Source organism: Phasianus colchicus, chromosome 17 (genome assembly GCF_987193195.1).
Source record: "Phasianus colchicus chromosome 17, bPhaCol1.hap1.1, whole genome shotgun sequence".
Lineage (NCBI taxonomy): Eukaryota > Metazoa > Chordata > Aves > Galliformes > Phasianidae > Phasianus > Phasianus colchicus.
In genome coordinates, this window is record NC_143452.1 from 7,055,038 (window position 1) to 7,067,121 (window position 12,084).

At 40.3% G+C, this 12,084-nt stretch overlaps 1 protein-coding gene across 3 annotated transcripts in view; it reads left to right on the plus strand.

The window, feature by feature from the left end:
* The window catches only part of PHACTR3 (phosphatase and actin regulator 3), a 95,364-nt gene that overhangs the window by 60,557 nt on the left and 22,723 nt on the right, over positions 1-12,084 (plus strand). For 2 of the 3 annotated variants that reach the window (XM_031590313.2, XM_090152072.1), the window contains exons 6-8: positions 1,282-1,546; positions 2,421-2,668; positions 7,338-7,491. In XM_031590313.2, the coding sequence (XP_031446173.1) occupies positions 1,282-1,546; positions 2,421-2,668; positions 7,338-7,491 (667 nt within the window). The remainder of the gene's footprint in view (positions 1-1,281; positions 1,547-2,420; positions 2,669-7,337; positions 7,492-12,084) is intronic. The other variant, XM_031590321.2, reaches the window with a different exon arrangement.

Consider the following 12,084-nt stretch of genomic DNA (forward strand, 5'->3'; position numbering starts at 1 on the left):
AAATGTGCAAAAATGCCTTCTTAAAATAAAGAAATGATTTAGACCTCTCTTAGAATATGAAAGCAGATTGGCATCAATGGTAAAATCTCCTTGCTGTGGAGGCTCTTCTGTCTACCCTTTAAATGTGAAAAAGAGACTGGGCTTAGTGTTACTGCACTCTCAAAGTTGATGTTTGAATTTGGTTGTGGATACAGGAGTTCTCCTTCCCAACCCAAAGTGGTTTTACTGTTGCCCTCATTAATTCTGCTCTCAGTAAACATGTTCTGTGAAAATAAAATTGTGCAATACTTGTATAAGCTGTGTCAGTTTAAATTCCTGTCTACAACACTAGATGGCAACAAGAGAAAAGCAAAATCCTTTTGCATGAAGATGTCAAGTTGCCTTTTTGCAACCAGACTGAACTGTTGCAATAACTACCACCATATGCCAAGAAGTTTGGGACTGAGATGTGTGGAAAAAAGAGAAAGGAAAAGAGAACTGCAAAACAGAAATCTAATCAGCATCTTTTCAGCCCAAGTGTTCGAATATCTTAAGAATGCAAAACTACTAAATTTACAACTAAGGAAATATCTGCTATGTTTTGGACTCAGGTGCTAGAGAATTTATGCATCAAAATCTAGCTTCCAGTACTGGATAAAAAAAATCTGAATTGAGACGTAAAACAAACAAACAAGTAAAAACATGTTAGTTTATCCTTTTCTTCTTTTTCTGTTCTTGGTGCTCAATACCACATCTTTCATTTGGATTTCATTTGGCAAGTTTTGTTATGTGAATGTTATATTACAATAATTTTGGCATTGCCTCAATTGGCATATGAAAGACAGGGGTCTGATCAGTGCAGTCATCACAGAAGAGCAGACAATAGACACTGGTACATTTTGTCCTGACTGTCAAGCACAGTGCATAAATTTTAATACAATCTGCCAGAGTCCAGCAGAGAAAGTGCTAGAATGGAAAGCCACCACAGTATGGGACATCAGTAGCTAGGAAGAACAGCACTGACCATCAAGATTGAACTGATAGGCTGGGAAAAGGAGAATATGACTGTGTGGGAGAAAAGGGATATGGGGGAAGCATCTATTTTTCTACATCAAAGATGCAGACCTGCATAGTATGAGCCTTTTGAATTCAGATGGCTACTCAGCTTAACCAGTTTTACCTCTTAGCAAGAACCAAACATCACTATTTTCTTCTATCAAATCAATTTCAGTGCAGGCTCTAGGCACAAAAATCCAAGTATCCAAGTATTGCATGACCTTTTACCCTCCTGTATTTTGACAGCAGGAAGCGACACAGATGACCCAGCCATGAAGTCTCCTCCTTCCACTATCCTGAAGAATTATGTAGTTGTTGGCTCCTCTCAAATCTCAGGACAAGCTGCCCTCTTCCATTCCTCTGGCCAGAAAAGCTCCGAGTCTCACGTCAGAGGACAGGTAACAACGCCGACTGGCTCCCCTCACCTGGCTGCTGTCCACCTGCCTTTACCTCCCAGCAGAGTCATTGAAGAACTCCACAGGGCTCTGGCCACCAAACACCGGCAGGACAGGTACCTGCAGCCTCTTGGCTACATGGGTGCATGAGGAGTCATTCCACTAAATCATTTTTCTTGGTAAATGCCCTTATCCTGTTTTTTTAGCATTTTAACCACTTCTACAGCTCACCTTCATCTTCTTGAGGTCACTGCTTTGAGCATGGTAGGTTTTCAAGTGGGTAGAAACAGTTAATAATCTTTGGTCCACTGCAAAACTCTCCTCCAAACATATCAAGGTAGAGTAACTAAGGCAAATTGTCCTGTAAATACGAGTATATCTGAGAAATGTTACTATTTCAGAATCTGTCTCTTGGCTTAAACATGAGCATATAGAGCATACATTTTCTAATGCAAATGCTTTTGTGGCAGTATTTTGGGTACTTTATCTGGTTTTCATTATGAACCCTCCTCTGTATTAGAGACAGACAGAGATAACCAGTGAAGTTTGTAACATTTCTCAGCTCCATAACAGCTACTGTTATGGAGAAGAGATTCATTCAGTATTATTTCCATGCCCTCTGTCATGATCATAAAATATCAGAATGAGAATACTTCATGTCATGTGTGTTTTATGTTAGGGGTATGCACTCGTGTGTTTTCCTTTAATCAGTACAGCAGAGCACGTGGTTATATATCAAACAAGTACATCAGTCTCTGTACCTTATTATTATCCTTCTGTACCTTATTCTTATGACAAACCTAGATCTCTATGCTCATTATTGTCAGCAATCTTGAGGATGCCATCCCCTGTTTTCCCATACTGAACTCTCTGTCCTGGCTTTTATGAGCTACAGGCCATGCTAGTCATTTTCATACAAGTAATAAGTTCCTACTGTGGCACTAAAACACAAGTGTTTTGTAAAAACTGGGCTTGACCTTCCACCCACAGCTTCCATGGAAGAGAAAGCAAAGGCTCTCCAAAAAAAAGAGTGGATGTCCGTCCATCCAGAACGTCTAGCATTGAGCGCAACAAAGAAAAGGAGAATTCCCTGAATTACAGCAGCGATTCAGAAAATAAGAGGAATTCAGTTAAAGAGTCGGATGAGAACAAAGAAAACATGATAATGAACTCAGAGCTTAAGGAAGACTCCGTTTTTTATCAGGATGAGGAAGTTTTGAATGACTCCATTATTTCTGGTAAGCAAAGTCACCTATTATATTATATACTATTGATGCCTAATGTAATGTTCTATAAAACAACAGAAAATACTGAGTAGTATAAATTATTCCGTGTGGTGGCACAACACAAATCCAAAGTTGTAACATAAATCCAAACCATACAGGGTTCCAGTTGCAAAGTGTCTGAGGCGGCTGCAATGGATGAATACTTGGCAAGCTAGGCAACACAGTGGCTTAAACTGTGAATTCCTACCATGGGGTGGTTATGTGACCCAGAAGAAAGCAGCTTCAGAGATATGATGCTGCCCATTCATATGGTGCGTGCTGGAATGTAAGCAAGGCATTTCTGGTCTTGACTCTGAATGGCACTGCTTCTGTCAGCATGCATTCAAATGCATCTATTTGCATTTTAGAGAAAAATGAGAGATGCAGAAGTGGCAGGAATAACACCAGAATAATTTACTAAAAGTAAAGGTTCTTTCTAGTTTTAAAAATCTGGGCTGGTTTGAAAATCAGGATATAAATTATCAATTAATCCAGAGTTAATTTATGATTACTGTACTGTGTTTTCACATCACTAAATTAGTCATTGCCACCCTGCATGTAGCCTTGAACTGATAACAGATGCAAGCAAAATCTTTGTGTTAGTGTGCAGTATTTGGATTTGCCTTTTGCTTGGTAGAACGAACAGTAAACATACAAGAAAATAAATGTCAGGATTCAACTGAGTTAAAACAGGAACTTTTGTCAGGAACCTGCAGAGACCAAGCATGAAAAAGGTATGAGCTCTCAAAACATTTATTGTTGACCTAGCTGAGCTGCCATAAATTGTGAAACAAGGCATAAGCAAGATTCGGCCTTGGTCATGGGACACACTGGCATTGAACACATCGCACTGGCAAGGAAAAAATTAATCCTTAGGAAGAAAATACTTAGATGAAGGTATTTGCATGTTCAATTTCCACTGAGATAGTGATCAGGAAGGGTTTTGTCTCAAGGTGTTGACAATGGACATGGGGAAAGCTAGTCTGGGGCTTTGTTCCCTTTGTTCTCCCCCCCCCCCCTTTTTTTTTTTATTATTATTTGTTTGTTTGATTTGGTTTATTTGGTTCAATTCTGAAGCATCATAAATGGATTTCTGCAGGAGGTGAAATAATAGAACTGGCCACCAGTGGACCAGCCAAGGTGAGAACAGACCCTGCTGGTGCACCTGCAGGGGGTAACACCATCTCCCTCCTTTCATTTTGTCTGGCAGGTATTATTTTTCAGGAATTAACCCAATTGGTCAGGCATGGGAAGCTGCTCTTTGGACTATCAGATCAGCTTAATCCAGCTCTCTTGCATTTTTATTTGGTAAAATACCCTAAAGATTAATGAGTGCATAGTGCATATGGACCATGGGAGTGGCTATAGCATAAGCCTTTTATAAATCCTAACATCTGGATGAAGTGAGCACAGCTTATCCTGTGTGGGTTGTATGCTCTCTACTCCTTTAATACTGCAGCAGGATTTGGGTTAAAGTTGAGATTTTTCAGTTATGATTTGTGTTTTTAATTTCACAAAGTAGGAGACTTTTGAAGTCTGCAGAAGACAAGTCCAGGAGTAGTCAGAGCTCGGAAGAGCAGCTACATTTTACTTTGTCTCAAACAACATATTGCATTGTTCCATCTCACTTTGAAGTACAAGCTTCTAGGGAACATACTGAGATAGCTTAATCCAGTGTCTTTACTTCAGCTTCAAAAACTGAGTTCTTGCAAAAAGGTGCATGCAGTCTTTCACCTGCACAGCTTAAGTTTCAGCTGACTTTCAAATGGGTGAGGACAGCAGAAAACAACCCTGACTTTGAGCAAATAATCACTGCGGTTCTACCTCTTGTTTTCCCATAATCCAAACATGAGATATAGCATGACATAGCAGGTAGTTTTAGAACATCCTGATGAGAGCAGGAATAGTTCTGCATGCTTATACCTCCGCTGTCACTGATAAATGGGAGAATAACCATTTAGAGCACACGTCTACAATTTTTAAAAAATATAGAAAAAGTGTTGCGTGCACATGTAGAGCTCCCTTGTTTCTTTCTAAGGAGTTCTGGACAGAGAAATTCACATGTGCTGCATGGTGTATACATATCTTGCTTTTGGTGCACCCAAGATGCACTGAACTGCCTGTAAATCCACCACACAGATGGCTGGCACATGGGCAGCATGTCTATCGTGTTCAAGAGACATTGGTCTCAGTGACGTACAGTATCTCTGCAGCAATCTCCTGGCATGACCAAATTCCCCTTAGTGCCTGTTTAAAACTTTCAAGTGAAAATGAGAGCGTGTTCAGGGATAAATGGGAAACTGTTCCTTCAGTTGCTTGGATTGAGCACTGTTAACACCCATTTTTCACTACTCCCACTGAGGTGAAGGCTTAAAAAAGCTTGACTGAGTCCCAAGCCTGTGGCTTAGTGATCCAAGTGTTTGCGATGGAGACATACTCATTTAGCAGAATGCTCTGTGTGCAGCAGCCAAATAATTTAACTTCTTTTACCCATCTGTTAAACATATACCTAATTCTTCACAGAGGGCTGCATGGTTTAATTTAATTAATGTTTGCAACAGACTTTGAAAGCATTAAGAGGAAGGTGCTAAACAAGGGCACAGCTTTCAGATTCCAATCAGGGTTTTGAGCTCATTAATTTTAGGCCATTGCAACTATTTAGAGACTTGCTCCTTCTTATAGGGATTCCATACCCACTCTCTGCCCTATCTTCCCAAGATGCATGTGTGGATGTGCTATAGATTTTTCCTCCCTGCATGAAGAAATTCAAGATCAATAGTGATAATAATAATGTAGTCCCCCAGATTTTGAGCAAATAAACTGCCAATATTTGAAAATGAGAATATATTTAGGATTTAGTATCTTGCCATCCTCCAGAGCATCCCTTTTAAAGCAGACTTTAATCCTATCTCAAATGCCAAATAAAAATACCAATTAAATGTCATTTTCTTTATAAGTGAGATGACCTTTCTTAGAAAAGGTGAAACATTTTATTTTTTTTTTTTAAAGGGCCACAAAACACAACCACTGTTAAAGTAAAAAGGAACCAAACCAAAAAACAGCTATTACACACCATGCTCCCAAGGTCAGGGAGATTGAAGGTTTAACTGCAGCTCCTGAGTACTCTGACAACATCCATCTGACTGGTGCTACTCTGCACTGAGAATTTTCTGACTGCTGAAGTCCTGGACTGGACCATAGAATGGCCAGGAGAGCACTGCGAAGGCAAATAGGACTCTGGTGTAAATTTACTTGCTGCAATATACCTGTAATTAATTACTGGAAGACTGCAGTCCTTCCAGGGTGACTCAGCAGCTCACTGAGCTTTAATAGCACTTCCCTTTTCCTCTCTGCACACCATAAGCAATCCACTGCTCAGCAGATAGAGACTTCAGGTTTCTAATCTGCATCTGAGAACGAAAACTGATTTTTTTTGTAAGCAGTTAAAGTTTACAGTCATTTTGTGGTATACCTTTCCAAACACACAGCAAAATGGTTTTATAAGCTCAGTGGTCTTTTATAAGCAAGTTTTCACTTGCTTAGCCTGCGTAAGCCTGAAGAGCTCCAACAATGGATAGATACACCAAAGCTCAGACAATTCCCTCCAGTGACAGAATGCTTCAAATATCACCAGCAGAACAGCATCAAGGACCCAACATTCTGCACATCAAGAGCAGTAAACTCATGAAAACAGGTTCTGCACATCCTCCTTGAAGAGCTGTTTTGTAATGGCAGTGTTTTAGATCATCTTTTTTTGATAGAAAACACGTGTTAGCACATTTTACAGTAAGCAGAACAGGTCATGCAATCACAATAAGTATCTATACCCCGTGTTGCCCAATTGTCCAATTAACTTGCCAACATTCTGAAAAATGCCATAAAATTTTATTTTCTTTCATTCTTTGGAATATTTTCCCCTGCTCTTTTCAGAAGAAAAAGCCTAAAGTGAAGAGTATAGTATTGATTTGAAATTCTGTTATGACACATTGTCACCTTGGATAGGAAGGATGCAGATACATGTAATGGCTTACATGCAGTGCTATACATAGTGTTAGTGTCTGCTCACAGTTTTGATTTTCTATGTCTGAAAGAACGATGACATTAAAAAACCATAATTATATGTAAAATAAAAATGACCAACTCTGACTGTCTCAGTTACCGTTTTCAATTGCTGTTTATGCCTGGTCATCTAGAGGGGAAGATGCATATATTCTGGCCACCTGTCCCTGAGCCATCCCATCTTTCTGCAAAGGAACCACTAAAAGATTCAGGGAACAGGGATTGCTCTCAGCTATAGGGATGCTCAGAGGCCTGAGACAAGATGCACAGCCTTTGATTTCTAAACTAGAGATGTGAGTCATATCTCAGTTGCAAATAATTTTCTCCTGAAACCATTGCTTGCTTATGGAGGCCAGTAAAGACAACAGAGGACTACAACCCTTCTGCATTTGTAAGCAGTTTATTGTCAGAGCCCTAATCACAAGCACAATTGTATCACTGCTTATATTAGTGTGTGTTACTGCTCACTGCACACTAACATACGAGTCACCATCTCTCTGCATAGTTTCCCACTCTTTACATGTTCATTTTTCATCTCCAGGAACTGTCTTTCTAATGTCTTTCTTTACAATCTGTATCCCAGGTACTTTGCCAAGAAAATGTAAGAAAGAACTGCTGGCAGTAAAACTACGAAACAGACCAAGCAAGCAGGAGCTGGAAGACAGGAATATTTTCCCAAGGAGGACAGATGAGGAAAGACAGGAAATCCGGCAGCAAATTGAAATGAAGCTCTCAAAGTAAGTTATCTGAGAATACGGGGGAATCTCCCTTTTCAATGATGTGTCTTCTTAGTACTGTCAGATGAGAAATTGTCACCCACCCCTGAGTTCATTTCTAGCAGTGAATAACAGAAAACCTAATACATCACATTTACACATACATCACAGCTGTCAGTCAGTCACATGAAAAAATCTTAACTGCCTCTTTAGTCAGGATTCCCTTGATTTCAATGGAAAACAAGACACAAGTAAATGGGGGTTATAAACCTCCAAATCTACCTGCAGTTCCACAGATGTGATTAAGGTTTTGAAGTCTTCCAAGAAGGCTAGTGCTTTAATGTAAAAACAGTAATCTAATTATGTATCGATCTGATCTTGCCTGGCCAGCACTTGCTGATTTTAAGGCTAAGGGCAATTGCTATAACTGCATACTCAGAGAAGGGAAAGCTCCTGCGTGTGTTGGTGGCTGTGTTTCTGTTTTAAGGGAGGAGCAGCTTCAGCAGCATTGCTGACACACGGGTAATGTGTTGTGCAAGTCCTGCTGCGGGGATGGCAGGAATGGTCTGGTTTTGATCAGTAACCAGGGCAACAGTGTAGAGCTGGGTGAGAAACAGCATAACTGTGGCATGTAGCCTAAAGCAAAGACTGAAGGTAACTATGGGACTGCATCATTTGTTTTTGTGTCTGTGTGCGGTTTTTTTGTTGTTTTTTTTCCCCCTAAAAGCTACATTTGGGTATCTGAAAGCATGAATTTTTTAGATGAGACAAAGTGGATTGCTAAATAATGTGTGCTGTGCCTGCCCACACTGGGACAGCAAGCACGGCTCACCGCCAAAATGCTTGGAATCAAACTGAGAAACACGAACAGAAGTTCATTTTCAAAGCTTATTAAATATTAAATATCTCAAGCCTTTCCTGAAAGAAACATTTATTGATATTTAGGCTAGCTCATTCATGTGTATGCATTTGATTAAACTTTACCTCAGGGGACAGTGAATGAGAGACACATATGGATCAAAGCACAAGTCCTAACAGACCAGGGCTTTTGGGAGGAAACACCACTGCCACCACCACATTTGCTAAGAAATGAGCTTCTGAATGAACGCAGATGAGATTTAGGGTAAATGTCCTGATGCCCCTGCAGTGTTGGATGCAGCAATCACCTTCTTCCAGACTCATAGGAACTGCTGTTTATTCTTTGTTTCATGGCAGCACCTTACATCCAAAGGAGAATAGTGCAGTGCAAGTGACTGTGCAAGACAGCAAATGACAGCTCCTGTCACAAAAAATATGTACATCCTATGCAAGCAGAAAATCCCACATTACAGTTTACATTAAATTCTAAGAGATACAGCCACAGTAAGACACAGATGTGCCACTTTAATAGCCATTATTTCAGGAGAGAAAGTAGACCTTGTATATTCATTTCAGGGAAATATTTCAAACTGCACTTTGATACTTTAATTCCAGTATTTTGGCCCGACAAAAAGAAATGTCTTCATAGGTCAGGTGCCTAATTTTATGGGCCCTAAAATACACCAACAAAAAGGTTTCCATCCCACTGCATCCTTAAAAACAAGCTGAACCACCACAGACTATTCAGAGGGATAAGATTATCTCATCATCAGCCACACCTCATTCTGCTGAAGTGCCTGGAAGGTCACCTCTCTTCAATACCGCCTGACTTCTGATGTGAAAGGTCTGATGGAATTGCAGCTTGAGGTGGCATAACTACAGACTTTATCTTTTTCATTTCATTTGCCATTTTACTTCCTTAATAATGAGCCTGGAGAATTATTTTAAAGGAGCCATAACTCAAGTCAACTGTCAGTACAAGGACTTAAAAAGAAAACTGCTCTGCTGGTGAAGAAAGGGACTGGTCATGACTAGAAGCTAGGAAATGCACACTCTATAGATAAAGGCAGTAAAGATAGTCCCCATATTGTCTCTTATGATCTCACGAAGCAATCTGTGGTGCAGGCTATTAGTCTCAATGGTTATGTCTAGAGGATGGCAAAAAGCCAGCTTTGTTCCAAGTGCTGGAAGACAGTCTTTCATTTAGATGCTTCTTCCTGGAACGTGTCAGGTTCAGCGCATCTTGGAAAACAGACGGTGCAGAGATTGCTGGAATAGCCAGGAATGGCAAAACAGATTGGAAGCAACCTCCCACACAACTTCCAGCACATATGTGCACTGGCAGAGCTCAGCTCGGCTCTTAACTCATCCACCAGAATAGAATGTGACCATAGAAACAAGCTCAGGTGCCGGATGCACAAAAGCAATATTTATACAAAAAAAAAAAAAAAAACAAGGAATGTGGTAAAAAATGAAAAATAAAATCCCAAACCTAAAAGTTGGTGCCGGCAAAGGCAGAGGTGTCAAAGCCCTCAATTGATCCCTCTGGAATTTCTGACTAGTTCTCACTCCCTATAATACAGACCACCCCAGAGTCCCCACTCATAGCACAACCTGACAGTAGCATGGAAATGTAACCACACTGGGAAGAAGAATGAGAATCTTGGATGAGATTTTGAGATCTTTACATTCATTCATTTAATGATACTTGTGCAGCTTACTCTCTCTGTAGGTGTGACAGCGTGGAAGTTTACAGCATACTGCTAAGTGCTCAAGTATGAGGTACTATCAGGCAATTGGGATCCAATAGGCATGAATGCTTGCTGTACAATCTTGCCATTTCCTGTGCAGATTAGAGCACATTACTTCTGTACTGGTAGCACTTTGATAATTGCAATGGGACTTGCCTGCTCAGCTATGAATCTACATGTACCATCAGGCTATAGACCTGTCCTTCTGCACAAGAGAATAATGTACAAGCAAATTAGAGAGTTGTTATTCAATTGCTGTCTGCATCAGAATAGCAAGTAAACAGGCAGTTGTTTTCAAGATCAATATTTAACAGCACATTCGTAGGGATTTGAAAGTTTATAGCTGTCTAGAAAATTGCATGTTTCACAGCTAACACAGCCTAGCTCTGTAGTCTAGAAAGAAAGCTATGCTAATGTATATAATGTACAAAACACATCAATAATGGCATCTAAGTAACTTAGAAAGATAGGGAGACAGAAGAAAAGCATTTTATCAAAACCACTGTATTTTTTCTAAATGGTTCTAGTTGAAATACATTTAGGGGTAGTTGTGAATCTGGCAAGAAAACCAACTCTGTGCTGTCACGCTCATGAGCGTTTGCACAACCAAAACGAATACTTATTTTTCTTTACTTTCCATCACGTATTTCCCATCTTCTGTGCTTCCAAGCCAAATTACCACTTGTTGCCATGGAAACACAGACATTTCCCTCTACCTCCATCCAAACCGGTAGTGTTCCATCTTCCCCATGTTTCCCTTTCCAGTCATGTTATCTGTTATTAATTCATGCATCCCAGTGCCCCTGGCCACGATATGTGCTTGCAGTATTCTACCGTGCATTAGACAACAGAGATTTTGGTATTCCAGGCTCCCAACAGGTCTCATTTCCAATTATTATGGGTTCACAGCACAGATAATAAGCCCTCCATGGAATTCAATGAATTGAGAGCTCTTTGTGTCAAGAGGCAGAGAAGACATTTGCAAGTACGATTATTTGCAAGAGCTACTTTCTGTCTTACAGACCCACTTTGTTCTAGGAGGAGTTTTAGCTAAAACCTGGAGAAGTAAAATAGTTGCTCAACTGAAAAGTGATGTAGGAAAGGGTTGTTTAATTAAATTTGATATCTGACTGCTTGGAAAGTTAATGTTTGAACTGCCTGGGTGGCTGGTGTTTCTCAGGCACGCTTTGTATAACCACAGTTAAAGACACTCCATTATTACTTAATGTTTCAACAAAAACATGAATTCCCGGAAAAGACTGTACTTGTAATTTTCACTTCATGTTCTGTGTCACCTCCTTGGATATTTGCATAAGTAGACACGAAGCATTAAGGAGCACTTAAAAGATTATGGAGATGGAAATTCACATGCAGAAGTGTGGGCATAAAAGAAGTCACAAAGGAAGAGTGACAGCTTTGTGAACCTAAATCACCTAAACCACATTGGAAATCCTGGCCTGGGGAAGCAGATCATGCTGGGGCAAGGTTTCTTGTCAATGTAAATTGACAAAGGAGGTATCTTTATTCAGATTTACCACATCTGGGTATCTGTAGTTCTAGTGCTTCCCTGAGGTTCTCAGAAAGGCATTTGCAAGTTAACTTCCCAGAAAGTGCAGAGGTAGCAAAAGGCATACTGAGATTAGGCTCTGGTTTGTAGCTCAGCCTCACGTAACAGAGCGTGAAGTTCACAGCGCTGCTGAAGGCAGAACACCACCAAGAAAACAGCACTTCAGATTTGCAGCCTGAAAGCATAAAGTGTGACGGTTCAACACAAAGCAGTCATAAAGGAAAATTTTGTGTCCTGTTTCCTAAGAACGGCACATCCAGCACTGTTTCCTCATGGGAATGGCTCAGAGCAGCTCTGCTGACTGCAAAGGAATCAGCCCTCCAGAGGCATCCACTGGGAAAGCGGGCTGAATTCACAGGATTTGGGAGCAAACTGTACATGATTTGGTCAAAAGGAGAGTGAGGTACAAGATGTTAATGCAGAAAAGTGTTTAGCTGA